General features: G+C 55.2%; 1 protein-coding gene across 9 annotated transcripts in view; it reads right to left on the bottom strand.

Moving 5' to 3' along the window:
• Window positions 1-24,752, bottom strand: part of GAS7 (growth arrest specific 7) — a 218,260-nt gene that overhangs the window by 21,920 nt on the left and 171,588 nt on the right. For 8 of the 9 annotated variants that reach the window (XM_040453195.1, XM_040453193.1, XM_040453202.1 and 5 more), the window contains exons 4-8: window positions 22,160-22,245; window positions 13,323-13,376; window positions 6,208-6,297; window positions 3,090-3,205; window positions 312-386 (exon numbers count right to left, since the gene is read on the bottom strand). In XM_040453195.1, coding sequence (XP_040309129.1) covers window positions 312-386; window positions 3,090-3,205; window positions 6,208-6,297; window positions 13,323-13,376; window positions 22,160-22,245 — 421 coding nt within the window. The remainder of the gene's footprint in view (window positions 1-311; window positions 387-3,089; window positions 3,206-6,207; window positions 6,298-13,322; window positions 13,377-22,159; window positions 22,246-24,752) is intronic. The other variant, XM_040453198.1, reaches the window with a different exon arrangement.

Raw genomic sequence — 24,752 nt, 5'->3', positions numbered from 1 at the left:
ACTCTAACCAAGGGGCCGGGTACAGAATCGTCTCCTCCACCCCCTTGTTTCTTCTCAGCCTGTCCTCAGAGATGGGATTCGATTCGGGGGCAAGGGGGTGCTGATATACTCCAGCATCTGGTGGGAGGCCCTCGGTCACGGGGGAGTGTGCAAGGGCCCATCCTAAGTATGGATGTGCACATCAGAGGTCGCGGGTGCCCGGCCCGAGGCAGGCCTGGCAGACTTCCCCATTTAGGGGAGGCCACAGCAGTGATCAGCGATGCAAAGAGGAATCCACCCCCCCACTTCCTGCCCCGTCCCTCCCCACTCACCCTTCCTCCTGTGCAGCCAAGGAGTTCTGAGAGAGCTTAGCTAAGTTCTTCGCATACTCCTCTTCAATCTTTATCCTGCAAAACGGAGAAAACCCAACCCGTCAGCTCCCCGGTGCGACATTGCGGGTCTGACCCGCTGACCGGCCGCTCGTAAACTCTGTAAAGGAACCCGCTAGACCAGACGCTCTGACAGTTCGGGGCTCTTGTCCCTCCGCTGACACACGGCAGGGGTTCCCCAACTATCTGCTGAAGGAACGAACTTCTCTGAACCTCTGTCTCTTCTTCTGTGAAATGGGATGTTCCCAGCTGTCTGCTGGGCTGTCGTTCACACAGCTCCCAACCCGGGGCTGGGCACTCGGGAGGCCTTCAGATGGGTGAATGTAACTTGTGATGCCCACAGGCATGCCCGGTGGTCCTCACCTCCCGTCCAGCCCCCAGTGCCTCTAACTGTCAAGCTGCAGGGCACAGGGATTTCCATGGACACCAGGCAGTACCCAGAGCATGTGGCTGATTCCAGTTCCCTAGAGAGGGAAGATGCCTTGGTTTTTGCTTTCAGCAGGGCGGGCCCTTGACACACTTTCAAGGCAACTCTCTGGGGAGTGTTCCGTATTATCTGGCACATGGTGTTAAAGCGTCGTCAAAGGCACTGTTCACCTCCTGAGTGGTCCTCTGGGCCGTGTGGGGACAGGGGCCACCACTCAGGAGCCCCGGGCCCGTCGCCGGGCAAACAGGAAGGCCCCGGAGATGCTCTGAGGGGCTGGGACACTCGTTCCCAGCGGCTTCGAAGCTGATGGCCCAAGGGTGTGGCGATGTGGAAACGGGGGCCTGACTGAGCCCCGTGGCATCATTCTGAGCAAGAATCCTTTTCTGCCTTGGCCTGAGAGACCCACAGCCATGTTCCTCCTCTCCGGGCTCTGCTCTCACCTCCACCTCCGGCCGCCTCCGGGGGCCGGCTGGAGTCTATCTCCTGGTTCGTCACTTCCTGGCCTTCGCTCTGCCCTCCCCAGGGTGACCCGGGGCGGGGGGCCAGTCTGCAGCCCCCAGCCGGCGGTCAACACACCTCTCTCGAAAGCAGATCTGACCACGGCACACTCCTAGCTTCACGTCTCCAAAGATTCCTCGAGGTCAATGGCACACACCAGGCAGGGGTCCCGGCTCCACCCGCCCATCCGCCCCAGGCCGCGGCCACGGCAAACAACCCGGCCCAGCACGCTCTACCCGGGCACCTCCACTCTCGCTTGTCTCCCTAGCAGACCCGGGCGGGCCGAGAAAAGTCTGCACTCCCCGCGGAAGACCGGAGTGTTCTCAAAGGGCAGATCCCGCTTATCTGCCAACACAGTAGTGGTGTTGTTTTTTAATTTTCTTTTTAATGTTTATTCATTTTTTGAGAGACAGAGACAGAGCATGAGCAGGGGAAGGGGAAGAGAGAGAGAGGGAGACACAGAATCCGAGGCAGGCTCCAGGCTCCGAGCTGTCAGCCCAGAGCCCGACATGGGGCTCGAACTCACAGACCATGAGATCGTGACCTAAGCCAAAGTCAGGTGCTTTGCCACCTGAGTCACCAGGTGCCCGGCCTTTTCCTGTATTTTATACCATTGTTTCTTCGCACCTGAGCTATGAGCTCTGCTCATTTCCTACCAGCTTCATGGGTCATAAAACAAAGATTTGAGGGGCGCCTGGGTGGCTCAGTCGGTTAAGTATCTGACTTCAGCTCAGGTCATGATCTTACAGTCTGTGAGTTCAAGCCCCGCGTCAGGCTCTGTGTTGACAGCTCAAGAGCCTGGAGCCTGCTTCGGATTCTGTGTCTCCCTCTCTCTCTCTGCCCCTCCCCTGCTCTTGCTCTGTCTCTCTCTGTCTCAAAATAAGTAAATAAATAAATAAAAACAAAACCAAAAAAAACCCCAAAGATTTGATGAAACAAATCGAAAGCATACCTCGGAAGGAAAAGAGGTATTTTAAAATGCCCAAGAATGATTATTAAATGATTGTTATAATTAAGAAAGATTTTTAAAAATACATTGCTATTTATTGTAAGTATTTCCAGCGTGCCCCGGAAAGTCCAGATGGAAACTCGTGTGCATGTGAGTGGGTGCTCAGACCTTGGAGGAACTGAAAAGGCAGGAGGTGGAGAAGGAGCTTCTTATAATCTGTCCTGGCTGAATTTATCATTTCCTCATTTCTGTTCACACAAACCATCCTTCAGCAAAACCACTATTATAATCCCTACACCTGTCATAAACGACCCCACCTGACTCTTTCGTGGGACTGAGCCCCCACCCCCCCCGAAAGGGATGGGGGAACGGGTTCTACCTGCCCAGGTCTGGGACACAGCTTGGGTTCAAGGATGAACTAACAAGGTAACAGTCTCCTTTCTCATTATGATAGGGACAGAGCATCAAATGACGGCCACGCAGGTCAGTACAGGGGCCCAGCGGTCTATGTGCAGATGCCCCGGGGAAGGAAGATTCCAGCAGACCAGACCTTTCTGCCTTCTCCAGACAAGCCAGAGAGCCAGCTTGTAGCGTAAAATCTACCAATTCGAAAACAAAAACGAAAAGCGTTTACAGTCCAAACCTTAAAAACCCCACACGGGCCAAAGCCATGCAAGCTATAGTTGTCCCAAGAGCCGCAGCGGGGGCCTCTGGCTCCCCTTGGTGCTGACCGCGCCCGGTGCTGGGCGGGCAGGACGCATCCCAGCTGCTAGCCACCGACCTGGGGCTCAGGGGCCGAGGTGGCGCTGGGACTGGCCCCGGGAGATGGGGGGGGCCCGGGTCTCACCTCTCCCGGATGAATTCTGACATTTCCTTCTGCATCTGTTTGCCCTTTAGTTGTTTCTGAAGGAGCAGTTCAAACCCAGCCATGGTGCCGTTGCCTTGGGGGTCCTTCTTATCAGCCTAAAAAGGATACGGAAGCACGAGAGAGCTTAGGTGACAAGGGTGTCCCGGGTGCAGGGAAGGGAGCCCCGGAAGGGACCGGGTGTGCATGGCAAGCAGACCTTAGCCCAAGAAACTTCTCGGGCCCTGGCCGGCACCATACCTAAACCCGTGTCCTCCGCAGTTACAGCCTTTCCCCACCAGGAATCCAGACTTCAGTGCTTTGGTACTTCATGGAAGGAGCGAAAAACACATCCTTTGATATCAGACAGGTGCATCGATGAGGACCGTGTCCCAAGTTCCTAAAGACCGGGTCCTTGTCTCAGCTCAGCCACCGGGTGACACGGCCAGGCCTTTCCAATCCTGGGCTCTGTCCCCCCCCAACCCACACCCCTAACTTTGCAATAGGACTGGGCTGCATCTCTAAGATCCCTTCCAGAGCAGACTTTTTTTTTCCTTTTTTAAACGTTTATTTTATTTTTTTTAAATATGAAATGTATTGTCAAGTTGGTTTCCATACAACGCCCAGTCCAGAGCAGACGTTTTAGGGGAAGGGAATATCAGAAAGGGGTGGGTGATGCCTAGAGAGACCCCACCTCCCATTGTCAAGCATTCGAAAAGTTTACGGACGCCCCCTCCCCTAGAACTCTCTCCCAATGCGGGATTCTCCCACCCTCAAATGAAGCGTTCTGGGACACACTGCTAATACCTCTTGTGACAGGGAGATCACTACCACACGAAACGCACCACATCACAGCAGGGTGGCTCTGGCCATTTAAAAGCTTCTCCAGGTACGTCAGGTTTGTTTCTTTGCTTTTTTTCACGTTTATTTATTTTTCAAAGAGACAGTAGGAGCGGGGTGGGGGGCGGGGCAAAGAGAGGGAGACACAGAATCCGAAGCAGGCTCCAGGCTCCGAGCTGTCAGCACAGAGCCTGACACGGGGGCTCGAACCCACAAACTGTGAGATCATGACCTGAGCCGAAGTCAGACGCTTAACCCCCCAGGCGCCCCTTCTACAGGTATGTTTAAGATTCGAGCACTTTGCGGTATGAACGCTACACCCCGATAAAGAAGCAAAAGAGGGGCGCCTGGGTGGCCGAGTCAGCTGAGCATCTGACTCTTGATTTTGGCTCGGGTCACGATCTCGGGGTTCGTGGGCTGGAGCACAGAGCCTGCTTGGGATTCTCTCTCTCCCTCTCGCTCTCTGCCCCTGCCCCGCTCACACATGTACGCACGCTTTCTCTCAAAGTAAATAAATAAACTTAATGATTAAAGAAAAAGGAAAAGAAAAATCCCCCCCAAATACCAGGCCTCCGTGTGCCTCCCACATAAGGTGGGTGTGCCGAGCGATCCGTCCACACTCGGGAAAACCGGCCAGAAGAGGGGGGCTTTAGCGGCCGTTCACAGCAGGGAGATTTCCGTTAGAGGGAGAGATGATGTTGGAGAAAGAAAGCCCTAGAGTAAGGAACAGAGTCCCAGCAGAGCCTGAAGGAGGATGAGAACACGCAACTTTTGCTCTTGGATGCTGGCCAGGGGCAGGTCCACACACTCCCCTCTGGCTCCCCAGGGCTCCCTGAGGCCCCCACATGGTACCCCGCACAGGCTGACCTCTGGCTCCTAGGGTCTCCCCTGAATGTTCTGCTTCCCACGTCCCTCTGTAGGGCTGGCGTCCATAAACTCAGCCACTTGTCCTCATGACCCCGGGGCTCCCGCACCTGCCGCTGACCCCTGCCCTTGCCCATTCACAGTCCTTCCCGAGCGATGCTTCTAAACCAGACCACGCAGCCCCCCAATGTCTTCCGAACACAGTTGGAATAAAAACCGCCGGGCTCTCAGCGCCTAAGGAGTCTCATACACTCTGTCCCCTGCTCACCGTGAGTCACCTCTGAGCTCACCACCCCCCCCCCCACGCCTCTGATGCCCCACGGAGCCCTCCCCACAATGTCTGCTGCCCCTGCACGCACCCCCAGCATCTGGAAGAAACACAGCTGGGCCAAGACGACTCACTGGGTGTCTTCGAGAGTGCAAGTGACTTATTAACACAACAGAAGTGCTTTCGTCTAGTTCTTCGTTATCAGCAAATCTGAAAAAAGGGCTGTAATCCATTCTGCACGGTATTCTGTTTATTTATTGTTCCTCGGGGTCTCTGCACCTTTTTTTTTCCCCCAAAATGTACGATTCCGTGGTTTTTTAATATGTTCCCAAGGTCGTGCACCCATCACCACTATGTGAATCCAGAATGAGGCCCTCTCGGTGTGAAAGTCATTGCTGATTTTCAGATGCAAATGCCAACGGCTATTCCCAGGGTTTCTGAGCAGGTGGGATGTGCATTTGTCAAAAGGTATTTATTTAATTGTGGGAAAACACACTTAGCATAAAATTCACCACCTTACCCACTGTTAAGGGAGCCACCGGGTGGTGACAAGTCCCTGGGCATATGCAACCATCACCAGTGTCCTTCTCCAGAACCTTTTTTTTTTTTTTTTTTTTAATCTTGCAAAATTGAAACTCTGCACTCAGTAAACAGGATGCAGCAAGTTCTAGAAGCACAGGTGCTAAAGGTGAATTCTCTACCGATCCCTGCCCCCAACCTCATCACTGATGGAAGCAGGGAGGCCCAAAGAGGTAAAGCGTTTGTGCAAGGTGTTCCCTTCAAGCGTGCCCCACCAAGTCGTGAGAGCAGATTTCCCCACTGAAGGTGCTTCCAGTCCCCTGCCCTTACGGAGCAGCAGAGGAGTGACCCTCGGGCTTATCTGCATTCTGTCCAGGGGTTTGTTTCCATGTGGCCCTGAAGGAAAATCCTGTGGATTCTCTGAGACTTACGGAATCATCTGGACTCCCAAGAGGGGCTTAAATTCCTGCCTCGGATGCTAAATCTCCTGTTGAGACCTAAAGAGAGAACCCTTCTTCTTCGAGCTCGAGGCCCTCATGCCCCTTCCGGCTGTCCGCTCCCGATCCTTTGGTGGGGGGTGGCGGGGGAGAGGGGCGGTCACAGAGCAGGGGAAACCGAGGCACCACTTACCCAGAAGTAGTCACAATAGCTCCACTCTGTAGGTTTCAGCAGTTGCTGCTCTGGCATCGTGTCCGGATGAGGAAACGTCACGCAGTTTATCTGCAGGGCACAGGACAAGGCAGGAAGTGACTTGCCTGGACGGGAAGGCTTTGCGCCTGGGACACAGCATTACAGAGGCCTCCCTTCAGCGCCCGCTCGATAGAGCGTGCGTGGCAATCCTGGGAAGCACGTGTTTTTCGAATGAGGGGCAAAGGACACCCACGCCCCCAGAGGGGCTGGAATCGGCCGGAACTCTCTGGAAGGCAGTATAGTAACAGCATCCACCAAAACCACACACAGCGTGAGCCTCTGACCGGGCGACTTGTTCGTCAAAGACCACCCCCTACGGATGGATCGCGTGTGTCTAAACCCTCTTGTCTGCCAGCACACAGGTTTGTAGCCGCAAAAACACAACTCCACTGTCCTCCAGCAGGGGAACGGCTACACAAAGCTTGGGGCAGAGGGGCATCTGTGGGGTGTGCATCGAGAGCAGAGGACATGGGGAGAAAGTTCTAACGTGTGGCTACAGATGTTGTGCCGGGTCATATTATTAAGTGGGGAAGAAAAACATGAGCTGCAAAACGGTACTTAAGAGTATGCTACCATTTGCATAGGAAAAAAAAAAAAAAAAACAAGAGAGAAAGAGAGAGAGAGAGAGAGAAAATATGCACACATTTGGTTATTTACGTACGGAATACTTCTGGAAGCCGATAACATCGTTTGCTTCCAGAGAAAGGAATTCTGTGGTTGAGGGTCAGGGCGACAGGTTACCTTGTGCGTTTCATTTCACATTATTTATTCTACGAACAAAGAGCGTCTGAAAAGATGGTCCAGGATGTGTGCTCGGGGCTGGCCCTCACCCAGGAGAGGGCAGTGCAGACATTCCTGGGACCTGTCTCACACTTTTCCTGCCCAAGCTTGCCCGCCAGGGGGAAGTGGTTTTACCACTGCTTTTGCTGGGCCTGTTTCCAGCCCGGGATCCGCTCCTGTGGAACCTGCTCGTTTGTGTCCTTTGTGGGAGCCACAGAGCCTCACCCTGCAGACTTTAACTCTCACCACAGAGCCTGGAGCTGCTGCATTGGGGGCCATCTGATGATCAAGGCAAGAGCTGTGCAGAAAACCCAGGGGTCCTGGGGTCGCTTGGGGGGGCTCAGTCGCTGAAGCGTCTGACTCTTGGTTCCGGCTCAGGTCATGATCTCCCGGTTCGTGAGTTCGAGCCCCATGTCAGGGTCTACACTGACAGCATGGAGCCTGCTTGGGAGTCTCTCCTCTCTCTCTCTCTCTCTGCCCCTGTCCTGCTAGCATTCTCTCTCTCTCTCTTTCTTTCGCTCTCAAAATAAATAAACTTTTTAAAAAAATTAAAAGAAAAAGAAAACCCCAGGGGTTCTGGAGAGAGGCCACCAACTCCAAAGCCAAACAGCCATGCAAACAAACAAGGTACAGGCGCCACTTGGTCAGAAACTTTAGCGTGGGGGCAGAGGGGAGGGGGGGCGAGCAACCTCAGCCTTGGGAAGAGGTGGGGTCTGCGGAGATGCGGGTAGCCAGCGGATTCCTCCTAGCTCCTCCCGACTGGTGTCAAGCCGGCACAAAGAGCCGACTCAAGAGAAGCCAAAAATCAGCACTCTTAGGCGAAGCGTCTCAATGTTTAAATGCTGGCAAGTGATTCAAAGTTAAAGATGCTAATAAGGACGACCAAATTCCTCTGCCAGCTGAGTCGGGCTCACGGGCCCCCAGCCGTGTCCTGGGGTTCAGGGCCTCCACCCTCTGCTGCCAGGGGCACAGATCTTCCTTGTAGTCTCGGGAGGAGAGCAGGGGAGAAGTCCCAGCGGAGGACAGGAGCCCCCTCCTCCCAGACCCTGACATCTGGTGGAAGGAAGGGCTGAGATTCCCACTCTGAAGGAAAAGACAGAGTGGCAGGAATGACCCAGAGAACCCCAGAAACAGGGAGCACGGATTTCCACCAAGGTCAAAGTGCAGGTGCGAGGGACCCCCTGGGGTGGGGAATTTCCGCCCCAAGGTGTCCCTGGCCTGCAGGACAAGGTGTCCCTGGCCTCCAGGCTGCCGCTCAAGGCGTGTCCAGAGGGGAGTCTCCTTCCGGGGCTTCAATGACCGACGGCCACACGCATCTCCCATCGAATCGTGGAAACGGGGGCTGGACTGCAAAGCTTCACGTGTTCCTTATTTCATGTAACGGCTACTCCTGTGTCCAAAGATAACAGCGATCGCGAGGCATTTTGTCTTGCTTAATAATGTGGTCCGTGAAAATTTCAAACAAATCTAATGGCAAATTAACTGTGACATTAGACTGGGCCTTAAGGATCACGGAACCAGCGAGGGGGGGGGGGGGCATGGTGGTACCCAGAAGTGGACACAAGTGTCTTCTAGGGTGTCCTGTCGGCATCTAGAGGCAAGGGGTCCCACACGTGGCCCCGTCACAACCACTGAAAGGGAGCTGTCTGGGCTGGGGGAGACAGAAGGGGAGGGTAAGGGCTCATCCCTGTTGTTGCTCTTACCACTCGGTGAGGACACAGGTCCTTGGACAGACTGGTTGCGGACCCCAGGGTGCCTGTCCCCCGCCTGTACCAACTCTGGTTTGGGGACAGGCTGGCTCCCAGCTGTCCTGGGGGGGGGGGGGGGTTGCATTTCCCCAATGCTCACAGAGCCCTGCGCCTCCTGGTGGGCGACTGGAGAACTGCACCCTGCCGGCCTCCCTACCCCCAACCACCGCCCCAGGAGGCAGCTGTTAACACCCCCCTCCACCCCCGGGGGGGGGGGCGTGGGGGGCGGGAATCAGTGGACAGCCCTCACTCAGACACCCCACCAGGGGCCTTGCATGCATTCACTCCCAGGTCATCATCTCAGCAACCCCGCCAGCTGGGTTAACACGGGCCTCATTTTTGCAAGAAGAAAACCCGAGGGTCACAGAAAGCAAGAATCCGAATCAGAGCTGGGCTGACCACAGAGCTCAAGGCCTCCACCCAAAGCAGTTCATTCGGCGGACCCCTTGCTCGGCCATTTCCCATGCAAACATCTGCTGAGTGGCTACCCTGCTAGATCCTTCCAGCCCTTTGCACACACGCATTTGTAATTACACTTCTCATGACTGCTTAATTAGCATCTCTTTTCTTGACAGTCTGCCCCATGAGGGGAGGGAGACCCTTTCCCTGCTGTTTCCCTATTGCCTGGCAAGCACAGCCTCCGATGGGAGCTCAGGAAGGGTTTCTTGGTGCAATGACTCAAGGGCCAGAGACGGACAGAATGCTCTCTGTCCTCAACGGTCTTAGAGCCTCACGAGGAAGGCACACAAGTGAGAAAGTAATAGCACCACTTTGGGATAAATAGACCACTGGGCTTAAACATGGGTGCTGGGACTGCAGGAAGGGCGAGGAATCAGAGAGAGAGAGAGATTTAGGTAATGAGAGGATTAGGGTTTGGCAGACGGGGGGGGGGGGGGGCAGGCTCCGGCGGAAGGCCCGAGGTCTCAGGATGCGCCCCACAGTTGGGGAGCCAGGGAGCAGTCAAAACGGAGGCCGGAGGGGCACCCTGCAGGCACGGCAGCCCGGAAAGTGCCCTGAAGCACAGTGACCTGACTGGGCTACTCGCGGGGTGCACACACTGGCCGCGGCAGAGGGGGCGCACAGGAACACCCACCCTGGCCACCAGGGAGGCTCCCCAGGGACCAGCCCTCCTCCCAAGGCCTCCTGGGCACCGCCGGAGCTCCAGGGATGGTCTTCCTCCCAGCAGACACGGGGCACGGGGTGGGGGGTGGGGGGCGTCCTAAGGAACCATCCCCTGCTAAGAGCTAGTAACTTGTTCTGACTGCTTTACACCTATCGCCTCACTCAGTTGTCACGGCAACCCTGGAAGGCGGGTGCTATTATTATCCCCATGCTACAGGGCAGGAAACGAAGGCACAGAGAGGTTAGGTAAGTTATGCAAGATCACACAGCTTGTGTGTAACTGACGGTGCAGTCACGGTCTGAAGTCAGACAGTCTGGCTTTCCGCTTCCGTCGCACCGCCTTCTACGCTCCTATCCAAGGCAGGGGCTCAGGCAGGAAAGGGTGCTCAACACGGAGGAGCGGGGGTCTGCCTCTCCATGAATACTGTTTGCGAGAAGTTCTGGGAGCCACCTCCCCACCCTCGCTCCTCCTGAAATCACCATCCTCGACCTGCAGCATCTTGATGCTGACACCAACCCCGTTTTCTCCAACCCTCAGATAAATGGAGGAAGCCCCTCCCCTCCCTGCTGAGCACAGGTTCGACCCGCGCCCGGGGCTCCGATGCGGGGAGTCCCTGAGCGCATCCCCCGCGGCCCCCAGTCCCGGCCCCATGCGGAGGCTGTGCTGCAGGGCAGAGGCCACGGTCTCTCACCCACCTATCTGGGCAGCTGGCTCTGACTGTGCTTCTGGGCTGATCTGGGAGGGCGTGGAAGGGGGAAAGTCAGAGCGGAGGTCTGTGGGAGCAGAGAAGAAGCGACCCAGAGGGTTCACCTCCCGCCCTCAGGCTCCCACCCAGGGTTCCAGGGTGGCCGCCGGGTCACATCAGGAAGTGGAAGCTGAGGACCACAGGAGTCCCCAGAACCTTCCTTCCAGGACAGGAGTGTGGCGGTGTAGTTGTCATCTTCTCTGGAATCGTCTAGATTCTGACACATCGTGTTTGTGCCGAGGGCTGCGAGCTGCCCTTAGTGCCTGTCGTTCCTCATCAAGCAATCCGGTCCACAGCTGGCCCTGCCCAAGGCGTGCTCCGGGCCCCCAGCGGGAGGGGGAGGCTGGAATCTCAGAATCGAGCTCAATCCTGGCTCCGTAGCCCCCCCGAAGACGCAGACCCAGACCAGGACCCGGACGCACGACCCTTTGCTGCCCAGCAAGCATCTGGGTGAATCGCTCTAAGTGTCTGCTCCGTGGGATCTGTACCCCGACAGGGTGACAGGGTGGGAGACTGCTCACCCCGTCGTCCCCACTCACCAGGAGGGGTTTCCTGCACCCCGGGAGCTGGGCCGTACCCCCTGCCCCCACCCCATCCCAGTGGCCCCGCAGGGTCTCCTCCCTGGAAAACCATGAGCTCTGGAGGATCAGAGCCCAGAGGAAGGGCTGGGGACGGGGCAGGGAGGGAGCGAGTGCTGTAGGGACAGGGTAGAGGGGAGGCACACAGGCCTTCACCCATCTGGACACCTGGGGACACGCAGCCGGCAGACCCAGCCCCAAGACCGGGGAGCTGCTCCGCACCCTCTGGCCAATCCCTCCCATCCTCAGGTTCTCCAGCAAAAACTGGCAGACTCCGGCTGGGGTCCCAGACCAACCAGGTCGTAGGTCCAGGAATCCTACGAGGAACCCGCGTTTTAAGTAAGCTCCCCGGAGGCTGTGGCGGCCGACTGCACTTTGCAGGCTAGCTCGGAGAGGCACCGATGTAGGTCAGTGGAAGGAGGAGGGAGGACACGGGCTGGGAGGGCCGGTGAACAAGGTGTGCTGGAGAGGAGACCCTGGGGCGAGGCCCAGGGCGCTCAGAGGATGCCCCAAGCTCCGGCTCAAAGGCAAGGCCCAGCAGGTGGGTGACGGGGACCCCACCCTGGGGCCTGAGACTGTCTCCCCCTTCCCGGCAACTGCTTTCCGCTTTCCATTTCTGCTTTGGACTTTTCTACAATTCCCACATACGCTCCCTGCCTTCTTCTCCCTCTTTCCCCATTTCAGGGAACTTTAGGGGCTCCTGCCTTGCTCTGGGGCAGTCAATGGCACCCTAAAGTGGCAGGAAGATGCCCTCAGGAGGTCTGCCCTGGACTCAGGCCCCACTCTCAGGAGGTGACAGCACAGGTCTTGAATCCCGATGCTTCCCAGCCGGGAGAGGTATATGGCTGTGTGCCTCGGTTTCCTCATCTGTAAACCGGGTCGAGAAGGCGACTGGACACAGAGCACTGACTACAATCTCTGTTCTAAGGGCTTTCTGTGTACAGACTCATTTAGTCGGCACATGATCCCCGAGGCACAGACACCCACCATCTCCCCATTGTACAGACGTGGACACTGAGACCCAAAGGGGCAGAGACACTTGTCCCGGGCTGCCGTGCAGCTCGCAGGTGCTGTAACGGACCCTCTGGCTTCAGACCCCCTTGTTCACAACACTGGGTCTGTCCCCTCCCCCTCACACAGTGAGCGGAGAGCGAAATGAGCCGCTCGGAACACTACTGGTGCATAATAAGTGCACACCAAAGGGGCAGCAACTGTTGCTACTGATGTCGTTGTGCATGCAAACCTCTCTTTCCTCCAAAGCAGGATTTGCAGCCTCCACCAGCCAGGGAAGGCATACCCACTGTCGGGGTCATCTCCGTGGGGGTGGTCAGGACGGCTCAGAGCTGCCTGTGGTAGACGGAGCCCGGGGGAGCAGGTCCCCATTCCCGGCTCTGGGGCACCTGTGTCCAAACAGCAAACCCAGGACCACACTTCTCACGTCTCCGAGCCCTTGGCTGTCTGAGCAGCCGGACGATGCATCTGCCCCCAACATGTGGCTGGTGTGTGTGTGTGTGTGTGCGTGTGTGTGTGTGTGTAGAGGGGTGCCCTCCTCAGCCTGCACGTGGGAGCTTGGCGGGCTTCTGCAAGAGCCCCAGGAGGCGGTCTGGCCACCCCAGGCAGGAGCCGCCTGCTCCCGTCAGGAACTCTATTCTTAGGGTGCTTTCTCTTGTTTTTAACTTTGGTACCTTCTAGAAGTCACCCTGCGTGAAAGCAAGCCCCAGTGGTTGTAATTTACATGTCACGTCGCTTAGGCGGAGTATGGCCCACCCCCCTTCCAACCAACCCCCCCCCCACCGCCCCGCCAGCCACGGCTTCTGCATTGATCCCACCACGCCTGCACTTGGTCATCATCGGTCATCCGGAGTGAAATCAACAGAGGGGTCGGGGTGGAGGGCGGGGGTGGGGGAGGCAGGGGGGCATTTCGGCTACATCCAAGCTCTGGAACTCCCCAGTTTCCAGGCTGGGCTTCCGCTCAGCTCAGCGGTCCACATTGCCATGGCAACCACCCAGCATGGCAGAAAGCCCCAGAGCTCGCCCAACCTGCCCAACCTGGGAGCAGCACCCAGCGGGGAGTCACTTACCGTGATGGTGTTCTCCTTGTTCTGCTTTTTGCCTGGTGACGAGGATCCCAGGTTCTGGGGAGAGAGGCAAGAAACATCATCAAAGCTGTTCTCCATCCTGGACGTTTGCGCTTTCTGTTCGGGCTCCCCGAAGGCAGGGGGGGATGAGTGGAGGCCCCTTGCTGGGGAAGTTGGGGGGAGCAGATGCTCAAGCTGCCATTAACCCTTAAGTCACCATGTTCTGGAAGAGGGCAGGCAGGGGTGGCCCGGACCCCACACTGCTCCGGGGGGGGCTTCCCTGCTTTGAAGGCAAACAGGAGGAAGCCTCCCGCACAGCTCCAAACCAGGTCCCCCTCCTCTTCTCCCAGTTCCTGATTCGGGCAGTTAACCCCTCAGCTGCCCTCTGCTGGCAGACCGGTCCGCCTGCTGCCCGAACCCGCAGAAGCCACCGGAGAACAGAGAGTTAAAGCAGGCCACCACCTCCATGACATCTTATTCTGAATCCCCAGGGTCCGACATGTCCAATCCTCAAGCCGCGGAACGTGCATGGCTGGCGGGGTGAGGGGGGGCGGGCTCGGCCACCTCCGTGACGTGGGAGGGAGGCAGGAGGGATTTCTCGGCAGAGGCGAGTTGAGGCTCTTATTCATTCAGGCTCTGGATTGCCTTTTTATGTTTTCCTGTTGCCTGCAAACAAACTAGGGTCCCAAATGCCTCCGTCCCCAGGTCCTCAACATCTTGCCCCGGCCCTAGGATGGTCCTGGTGCAGAAAATTAAGGATTCCTAAGCTGAAAACACGACATGGGTCACAGGAGCCTAAAGGGGCAGGTCGATCCTGGGTCGTCACTGCCCCACGATCAGCAGTTACATTAACGAGTCAACAGGGTCCCAGACTGTCCTGAGCCACACGGTGCGTGGGGTACACGCATGACGTGGGACCCACGGCTTTCTTTCTCTAGTGAAACTTAAGGATGTGGTTGTTGACACTTCCTAGAAAAGGCTCAGAGAGGTCCCTCCATCCAGCCTCAGGGAACCAGCAGCCCCCCATCCCGGGCCAGCAAAGCCCGGACCACCGGCAAGGATGAGCATCGGTGGGGTGGCGGGGGCGGGGGTAGGGGTCAGCGCTGCCTCAGGATCTCAGCTGCTCACCGCACAAAACAGGGAGCTGGACTGAGTCCCTGTTTGCGGTTCCCTCATTCCTTTACTCCCGTCCAGATCGACCTGGGCTGGTAAGGGAAGTCCGTTAATGGAAGCGGATGTCCTCTGACCATCCAGCTAAAAGAACTCTATAGATCGGTCATGTTCCGGGCGAGGAAATAAACTCAGTAGTCTGGACACCCTGCCAAGCCACGGGTCTCCTCTGAGCCTCGATTTCACCGGTTGCTATCGACGGTCCACAAGCTTTGGAGGGCATCAGAATTAACAGGCATTGGCCCCACATCGGGTCCCGGCCACACCCCCCCGAGCTGAGCCGGCAGCAGTCAGGTGGGCCAGCGCCTCTGAAGCAGAGTCCGGGGGCCTCCCTTGGGGACACACTGATCTACGTGGTGTCATTCATCCAGGCTCCCTCACTATGGCAGCCGCACTGGCTCAAGCGTGTGACCAGCCACAGCTTCCCCAGACATTTCCAGAACAACAACGTACGACCTTCCCCTGAATCGTCTCGAGCTATCAGTGGTCGCCCAGGGCATGTGCCCAAATTGGGAGGAAGACCGAGGCCACGTGGCTGGAGCTCGAGTGCCACTATCCTGTGGCGGGTGCGGGGGTCTCTCGCAGGTTCATCCACGCAGAGGCACTGGCCAAACAAACCCATGCCGGGGAGGGGAAAGGGAAAGGGGACACTCCAGCATAGATTCTCCCCACCATCGACACACACTGCCACCACACTCCGAGCTCTCGCCCACCAGGATGTCAGCTAATGCACTAGCAACCAGTCTCCGTATCGATGCTGACGACGGGGACGAGGGGGGAAACTCTCCGAAGGAGGGAGACACCAGCCTAGGCATCAGACATACTCAAACCTGCGTAATCCTCCCAGACTCCGCGAATTCAGAGGCACCGCCTCCATTGCACAGATGGGGATACTGAGGCTTGCGGAAACGAACTCATTTGTCTAGGGTCACAAGGCAAGTGAAACTGGAGCCTACGGCTGAGTCTCGCTTTTCTCGATATTCTGCCGGCTCCCCACTTGGAGACCAGGGACAATCTCTTGTTTTCCAGGTGGCTCCACAGGGGTCAAGAAAGATCATCATCCACAGTCACTGACCTGGGGACCACCGTGTCCAAGGCTCTGTGGAACGGAGCCGGACACAGAGGTGGCCCTCCTCCCTGTAACTGGGGCCAGGACAGGAGTGCAAGTAACGGCATTGACGATGCGGGCAAGGGGTCCTCTGCCCCCCCTCCCCCGCCCTCTCTGCCCTCCTGGATGCTCAGTCTCAGCCAGGGCTGAGCAGGGTGATGCCAAGCCCTTCCAGGCAGCTCAGGCTCTGTCCTTGCTGCCAGTGGTCTGTGCCTACTGTCCCAACATCACCTACACACATATGCAGCATATACACGCGCTATATATACATACGTGTACACACATCCACACATCACACACATCCACACACACACACCTGTAGCACTTCACAAAAGGGCCCGGAAGGAATTACACCTCCGTCACAGGGAGAACACCTACTAGCCAGAAGCTGGCTTCTAAATACTATTCCATACTAAAAGGAAACGAATCCCTTGGAGAAATGGCTCATTCCAGATGCCAGACAGATCTGGCACATTCAATTGTTCTGGGAGGGAAGAAACAGGGCAAAGAACAATGTGGTCTCACCAAAGGACCCAGGCGCCAGCAGAGAGAGGGTCCAACAAGCCAAATTTGGGACAATTTGGGCATGGCTGTGAATAACGACCGAAAACGAGTAACTTAAAAGGCAGCAAAGGGGGCGGGGGGTGTATGCGGTATTTCTTTATGGAAGAATGCCCCTAAAAATGGTTAAGGAATCAGAAAATTACCATTTGCAAACCCCAAAGTCAAAACGGATCCAGGCCACGGTCACCAAGGATGCTGAAGCACTGAGGAACAGTATCACCCTTCCCGTCCCCCCACCCCCAGATTACTGGCTAATCAGAAAGGGAAAATGCGCCCTTGCAAAGGGGCCATCGCATTAACCGGGAGCTCAAACTCAGCATCGCTGGAGGGGTGCTAACCTGAGAAGCCCCAGGAGGTAGAAACCTTTGCCAAACTGCTAACCCTGAATCTAAGCAGAAGAAAAGAAGTAGATAATGCATCAGGGTCACTCTGCAACTGACCTGGGCTCTTCCCACAAACAGCCACCGTGGGGCAAGACATAAAGAACAAATGTGTGGGAAAAATACAGTCTAGATTAAAAGGAGCTAAAGCCGTAGATGAGATAAAATGGTGAGTCCACAGGATGGGATACTACGTGGCCCCGGGGAAAAGGAACACAGTGTCACTCCATTTGCAACATTCGCAGACCTTGAAACATTGTTGTAAGTGAAAGAAGCCAGACACACGGAGGCCCTGCACGGTGCCGTTTCACTTCTATGAAATGTCCAGAAGAAAGAGGCTCACCTACGGAGACAGGCAGAAAGCAGATTAGTGGGTGCCCAAGACTTTTGGGGATTCTTTCCAGGGTGATCAAAGGGCTCTAAAATGGATTGTTACTGATGGTCCTGCAACACTGTACGTTGTAAATGACTGGATGAATTACATCTCCGGAGAGAGAGGAACAGAGTAAAAAGATACAGTAACCAATGTATCCACCTATAAAAGTGGGATGGACTTTAGCCTTGGGATGTTGCCAGTGTCCATAATAAAAGTTTATTTATTTATTTATTTTTAAAGTTTATTTATTTTGAGAGAGAGATCAGGGGAGGGGCAGAGAGAGACAGACAGAGAATCCCAAGCAGGCTCAGCACCCGCAAGCCGCAAGATCATGACCTGAGCCGAAATCAAGGGACGGATGCTTAACCGACTGAGCCACCCAGGCACTCCAATAAAAGTTTGTTTGTTTTTAAATGTCCTTTGCCTAGGATTCTGGAAAGTTTCTCTCCTTTTTTAAGAGTCCCTCCCCAGCCTGGTTTCCTCCTCTCTGGCCCGGGCCACTCTGCTGTTACCATGCGGTGAGGACCCACAAGGGTGGTCACCCACAAAGGTAGAGCTGGGTGGACTGCATCGTACGTTCACAACTACCATGCAAACCCAGGCTTTGCACGTCTTCTGACCCTGTCTCCCAGCCTTACCTCCTCGGCAGGCGGGATCCAGAATGAAGCCTCTCGATGGCTTCCCTGTACCGTCAGAATAAAACCCAAGCGCCTCACAGTAGGCCTGTGCAGACTCGGCCGGCCCCACCTTCCGCCCTCCTGACACCCGCTGAGCCTGTAAACCACAGCCCCACTTGGCCGCTGTGGATTCTCTGAAACCACTGCCCTCCTTCCCCTTCCGGCTGTTCCCTCCGCCTGGAAGGCTGTTCCCACCACCACCCTACCCTGTGCCAGGCTAAACCCTCACTCATCTGCCCAGTCTTAGCTTACGCACCTTTTCCTACAAAGCCCATCACTGACGTTTCTGCCATCACTGACCGCCACCGGCCAGGTCCCAGGGACACACACTTCCCTCCAGCCCGTACCACTGCTGACACGAAACACTTGTTTATCTTGTGCCTTCTCCAGCAAGGCAGGGGCTGGGCTACGTGCCTGCGAGTCAATGCCTGGCCAAGGAAGCGGCACTCAATGCAACATGTGTTGCTGGGCTCAAGGGAAGCCCCACCGGGTAGAGGAGTCTACCTCAAACTCCCTTCTCCAGTGGGACCCTTCAGTTTCCAAGCCTTTGGTCCCAGCCCCTGTCTCCTCTCCTGGGTCTTCCTGGGGGATGCTCAAGGGAAGCCAGGACAACTTTGGCCACCAAAGCGCCTGGGCTCCAGGGGCAGATCCCTTGTGTGACCCCCACCCCACCTGCACAGGGATCCGAGAGGGAGCCCATCACAGGCGGGCAGGCAGGGGACAGACCAGGATGTGCTTCCAACAAAGGCCAGTAAGACTATCAGCCTCTGACACCCCAGCCTCGCAATCAGGTGGACCCATTTATCCAATACCCCGGCAGCCCACCCCAAGGCTGCAGGCTGGAAAACTTCCACTAGGTGGCGCCAGGCCACCACCACCTGCGCCCGGCCATCTGGTCTCCCAGGACTTGGGGAGGACCAGGCAGGCACCCAGCCTGCATCAGTCCTGTCCACGACGGGGGCACGGTGGGGGACACATTCCTGGTGGCCCAGGAAGATCAGGTATGCACTCCCCACCCCCAACATTTTAATCTCCCTGATTAGCCTGCTTAAGGAGGAGCAGAGAACAGGAAAAAACAAAACAAAACAAAACAAAACAAAAACCATAGAGGGCTTTGAGCAAACCCTGGGCAAGCTGCTTGGCCCAGCCCCCTACCCTGTATCTCCACCGGCCATGTGTTCCTTTGCCCATTCATTCACTCTCCAGGTATTACAAAGTCCTAATTGCTGTTCATTATAATTCACAGGGATGGCGTGAGTAATACTTTGCATGTCAAAGAGCGCCCTGTTTACTTTGGGGATAGCTTGCTGGCTCTGTAAACAATAAAACTCATCCTCTTTCTGTGATTGGCCCCAAGCACCTTTGTGGGAAACCAGCGCCTTCTAGAATCCTTCCACTGCCTAAAAAAAAAACCCAACATGCTACATTCCAGTCGTGGGAAGCAGTGAACCACTGCGTATTTGCTCTCTCCACGCACTGTGTTATTTATTTTTGTTAAAGACTTTTTTTTTAACATTTTTGAAGGGGGGGGCAGAGGGGCAGAGAGAGCGGGAGAGAGAGAATCCCAAGCGCTCTGTGGGGTCAGTGCAGAGCCCTCCACGGGACTCGATCTCACGAACCATGAGATCATGACCCGAGCCAAAATGGAGTCAGACGCTTAACCGACTGAGCCACCCAGGCGCCCCCTATTTTTGTTACTTTGATGACACATCGATGCTCAACGTTACCATCCAAAAAGAATACACACTCAATTTCCACCTGCCCCTCAGCAGTCATGGCCTGTCCAGGCCGGGGTCTCCAGAGCTGGCCTGCTCTGCGTCCCCAGGGACCAGAACCTTGTTTCTACCCCTGCTCACTGTGTCTGCCTTCCATTAAAGTAAAACGTACTCATTCCAGGCAATGCGAAAAATACTGCAAAGTGCAGAGAAAACACAAAGTACCTTAGGCCAAGGTTTCTCAACCTCAACACCATGTGTGTTTTCTAACTGGACAATTCTTTTTCTTTTTTTTTTTAACTTTATTTATTTATTTCGAGAGACAGCATGTGTGTGCAAGCGGGGGAAGGGCAGAGAGAGAGAGGGAGAGAGTGAATTCCAAGCAGGCTCCAGGCTCTGAGCTGTCGGCACGGAGCTCGGACTTGTGAGTGCGAGATCATGACCGGAGCTGAAGTTGGACGCTTAACCGACAGACACCCAGGGGCCCCTTTAAAAAAAAATTTTTTTTTTAGTATTTATTTATTTTATTTATTTTTTTAATTTTTTTTTCAACGTTTTTTATTTATTTTTGGGACAGAGAGAGACAGAGCATGAACGGGCGAGGGGCAGAGAGAGAGGGAGACACAGAATCGGAAACAGGCTCCAGGCTCCGAGCCATCAGCCCAGAGCCTGACGCGGGGCTCGAACTCACGGACCGCGAGATCGTGACCTGGCTGAAGTCGGATGCTCAACCGACTGCGCCACCCAGGCGCCCCATTTTAGTATTTATTTTTGAGAGGTGTGTGTGCTTCCCCCCAACCCCCCAACTATCGTGTTCTCTCTGCATTTCCCTGAATCATTATATATTCTTCAGAAAAGGGCTTTCTCGTGTCTGCATGATATCGCAGGCTGGATGGATATTCAGGGCCAAAATCCATTTTACCCATCCCGTGTTGCTAGACAGGTTGGACCCAACACGGGTAGTGCCGTAAATGATGCTTCGCACATAAATCAGAATCCTGGGATGTGTTCCGAGGACAGATACTGGAGGGGGAGATTCCTGGGTCAAAAGTCAGCTTCTGAGATGGTTATATCCATATACGTTAAAAAACAAAAAGGTTTAGTAATAACGTCACTGTATTTGGGGGTGGGGGGTACTATGTTCTATCAGAGAAAAAAACAACAAAAACGGGGGGCCGGGGGATGGTTCCAATATTCTTCTTGATGTACCCAAGCCAACACCAGCTTTTTCCATTCTGTTACAGCAGAGAAGGACCTAGGCTGAGGTCTTCAGAAACCACCATGCAGCCGGGTGGTAAAAGTCAGGTTCGTCCCACATAGGTCGGCAGGGGCAGTTTGGGGGCTCAGCAGAAAACACACAGTGCCAGGGCTGGGAGGGACGTGTGCCATGTGGAGGGGAGCAAAGCGGCTACATTCACATGCTGTGTCCTATCGTCTGTGCCCGGGTCCTCGCTGCTAAAGTCGCGGTCCCCTGACCTACATCATCAGCATCATCCGGGGCCTGGTTGGAAACACAGAACCTCAGGGTCCCTCCTAGACCTTCTGAATCAGAATCTACATTTTTAAAAATGTTTATTCATTTTTGAGAGAGAGAGAGAGAGAGAGAGAGACCGCGAGCCGGGAGAGGCAGAGAGAGAGAGGGAGACACAGAATCCGAAGCAGCAGCCTCCGGGCTCCGAGCGGTCAGCAGAGCCCGACGCAGGGCTCGAACCCACGAACTGCGAGATCATGACCTGAGCCGAAGTCGACTGAGCCACCCAGGCGCCCCAGAACCTACATTTTTAACAAGAGGCCTGGGCGATGAGGAAGTCCGTCAAAAGGGGAGAAGACTTGGCCCAGATGGACGTCCGATTTCTTTCCCAGAGAGTTAGCTGAATTAACCTGGGCCCGACCGAACAAAGTTTCCAAAAATGAACACTCCTGTCTGTGTGACTGCCAAGTGTCCCAGCTCGGCTGAGCTCAGCAACAGATCACAAGGCCTTGCTCTGAAGGGCACGTGGCACCCGCTGTTGGGGATAAGCGGCCACGGTCATCCCGCACAGCAGCCAACACAGGTATCACCATTGCCATCTTCACCCCTGGGGCCTGGAAGAGGAGCTCCTAGAAAGGACTGGTGGACCCTGGGGCCTTCACTCAGAACATCTTCTGGACAGAACTTACAGACAGACTAGAACAAGCCGATCCTTCGTTCCTCGGACACAGCTTAACGCAAACTTAGGAGCACCCCGGGGCTCGGCGTCAGAGTCCGGTCTGACCACTTGGTAACCGTGTGAACCTGCCTGAGTCACCTGAGCGGTCTAAGACTCCGTGGCCTCACCTGTGACACGGGAAAGGTACAGACGTGTGTCTGCATAAATGCCAACGGATGTGGTGATGGAGAAGCCAGGATGGGAACCTTAAGCCTTTCCCCCATGTCCTCCCCCCATCCTACTGTGGTCTCTGTGCTAGATTATTAAGTATGAGAACAAATTTCACGTGGGGGTGCGGAGGGGGTGCACAGAAGAAGGAAAATCGCCCGGCCCCATCCATACTCGCAAAGCGACGGAAACCTAGACTCTACGTAACAGAAATCCAGACGGCAGGATGGAACCCTGTGCCCTACGATCCACCAAAATCACCCCCCGCCCCCAGCCGCCTGCGAGTCCTAGAGAAAACCAGCAAGGCACAATCACCCGCTTTCCTCCAATCATGGCACGTGGGAACGACCCAGATACACCAACCGCTTTCTACACCAACCAGACCTGCACTGCCGTCCCCCAGACCCCCGGGACGCACCGTCTTGACGACAGCCCCCTGGCCCTGCATGACGGACACCCCCCCCCCACTACCTCCCGTCACAGGACCCCTTACCTGGGAATCACCGGTGGATTTTCGGACACTCATGTGGGCAGTCTCGGGAGGGTGCGCTGGGGTCCCTGCCGCGTGGTATCCATTCACTGCGGGAGAGAAACACAGCTCAGAAGCTGCGCTGGCCACAGGCGGGCAACACCGGCTGCCTGTAACCACAGCCCCTTCTCCTGCCTGGCTCTGAGACGTCTCGCACGGCTGGGACCATCTCTCTAACCCCCAGCACCCAATGGCGGAACTCCCGGGGGAACCACGTTTCTTCCTGAACCAGCGGGGGACGTGCTGAAATGGGAGGTGGGGTCACGAGAGTCTAACAGCCGTCACCGGAAGTGCCGCATCAGTTGTGGCCACTGGTGCCCGTCAAGGGCCCAGCCTCCTTCCACAGAGTCAGGTGGCCCGTCCACTACCTGCCTGCGGTTCGTGGTTACGTGGAGCTTACTGAGCTCGGTGAGCCTCAGTTTCTGGATCTGGAAAATGGGGACAATTCTCCCCAATCTCCAAACCTACCCTGTTGGCATGAAAATCACACAAGACACGGGCCGCCTGGGTGGCTCAGTCGGTTAGGCGTCCGACTTCGGCTCAGGTCATGATCTCACGGTTCGTGGGTTCGAGCCCCACGTGGGGCTCTGGGCTGACGGCTCGGAGCCTGGAGTCTGCTTCCGATTCTGTGTCTCCCTGGCTCTCTGCCCCTCCCCCGCTCGTGCTCTGTCTCTGTCTCTCTCTCTCTCAAAAATGAATAAACATTTTCAAAATAGTTTTTAAAAAAGAAAATCAAATGAGACAGTATTTGCCAAAAGGAGCTGTGAGTTATGGCGTAACTTATGAAAAGGAGAGAGGGGTATAGATGGAGAGACAGCAGGTCACTGCTTCTGTTCCCGAATCCAGTCACCCTGAACCCCAAGCCTGTGTGATCTCTGGAGACCAGAGAAGCGTGCCTCCCTTATGCCCTGGGCTTGGAACAACATATCCACCATGCGGGTCGAACCAAAGACCTACAAAGTGGGGTCCAACACGTGGTTCTTATGGAGAGAGCCCTGGAATGTGGCCAGAAGCAAGAGAGAGACTGGCTGAAAGCCACTGACACCTACTGATTTGCTGGAAGCAAGCAATGGGGTGATGGAGGCTGCCCCCACGCAGGACCTTTTTCCCGCTGGGGGATGCCTCCCACTGTCTACCATTTGCAGTAAGAAACAAAACAAATCCATAACCCCCTGCGACCAGAAACACAGACCACTCGGCAGACCCCCGTGGACAGCTAGGCTTCTCTCTGATCTGCAGGGTGGTCTGATCCCCTGGAAGAATGCTGGGCACAGACACAGGAAGGCTACCGAAAACTGGGCACGGAGGTGGCCCCCAGGGAGGTGGCTTGGGGAAGCAAGAAACAAATTAACCCGCTGGGCCAGCCACAGTCCTGGTCTGCACACATGCCCCTCGGCAGCTAGTTACATGCTGATGCTATCCGTGAGTCCCCAGCTTAAGGGGATGGGCTTCCAAGAGCATCGGAGGGTGCTGGGGGGGGGGGGCGGGGTCGAGGAGAATCCACTCGAGTTGGCATAAGCCATGCCAAGAAGGGCCCTACCCTGATAAATATAACCCACGATGAAGGCATAACATTTGAGAACTATTACTTATCGAACAGCACAGGACTGGAATGGAGAAAATTCATGTGGTGTGGCGTCTAAAGACAACAGGGGAAAACTGGACCGCTTTCCGTATGCAACTGAGCAGTGGACAAAAGTGAGGCTATCCCAGCAATTTAATCAACTAGATATTAAACATCATGCGCTACAAAGAAAGAAACCGTCTTTTGCCAACAAGCCACAGAAACTTAAAAAAAAATGATTTGGGCATATTTAAGCCGCGAATAAAGGGTCAGTAAATCGCAAAAGGCATAAAGAACGTTGGCCACATTCTTTGACCAGAAAGCAGTAAAAGCAGATAATAGCCAAAGACCAAATATCAAATTCCCCATCCCTCCAACTCCCAAACACTTGGAAATTTAAGTAAATGCCTTCCAGGGGCGCCTGGGTGGCTCAGTCAGTTAAGCATCTGACTTCAGCTCAGGTCATGATCTCATGGTTTGTGGGTTCGAGCCCTGCGTCGGGCTCTGTGCCGACAGCTCGGAGACTGGAGCCTGCCTCAGAGTCTCTCTCTCTTTCTCCACCTTTTCCCTGCTCGTGCTTTTTCTCAAAAATAAAATAAACATTAAAAAAATAAAAAAATAATAATTTAGAAAACATTTTAAAAGCCAGTAAAATTAACCAAAGGAAAACATGAGGAGGGGGTGTAGATACAGCAACAGAAACGAATTGGTTAGGAAGTAGGATGACATTCACAACTCAGGCAAGTTCTCTTTGTGTGTGCCTGGGGGAGGAATCACAGCAATAAAAAAGCAGGTCAGCTCATCTAATTTGAGACAGAGAGAGAGCATGAATGCTCAGAAGGTGGAATTAGAAAGAACACATGAGCAGATCTCGTAAGAGATTTTTTTATAAATACAAGAGCATATGATTTGTAATTATGTGCTAATAAATACACGACCTTCCGTAAGACCCAAATGATTAAAAATGGCTTCAAAGGACCCTAGAGGGGTGCC

The sequence above is a fragment of the Herpailurus yagouaroundi genome, unplaced genomic scaffold (assembly GCF_014898765.1).
Source record: "Herpailurus yagouaroundi ecotype Mexico unplaced genomic scaffold, PumYag 208, whole genome shotgun sequence".
Lineage (NCBI taxonomy): Eukaryota > Metazoa > Chordata > Mammalia > Carnivora > Felidae > Herpailurus > Herpailurus yagouaroundi.
Note: the sequence above shows the minus strand (reverse complement) of the source record. Positions and strands in the feature narration are given on the sequence as shown.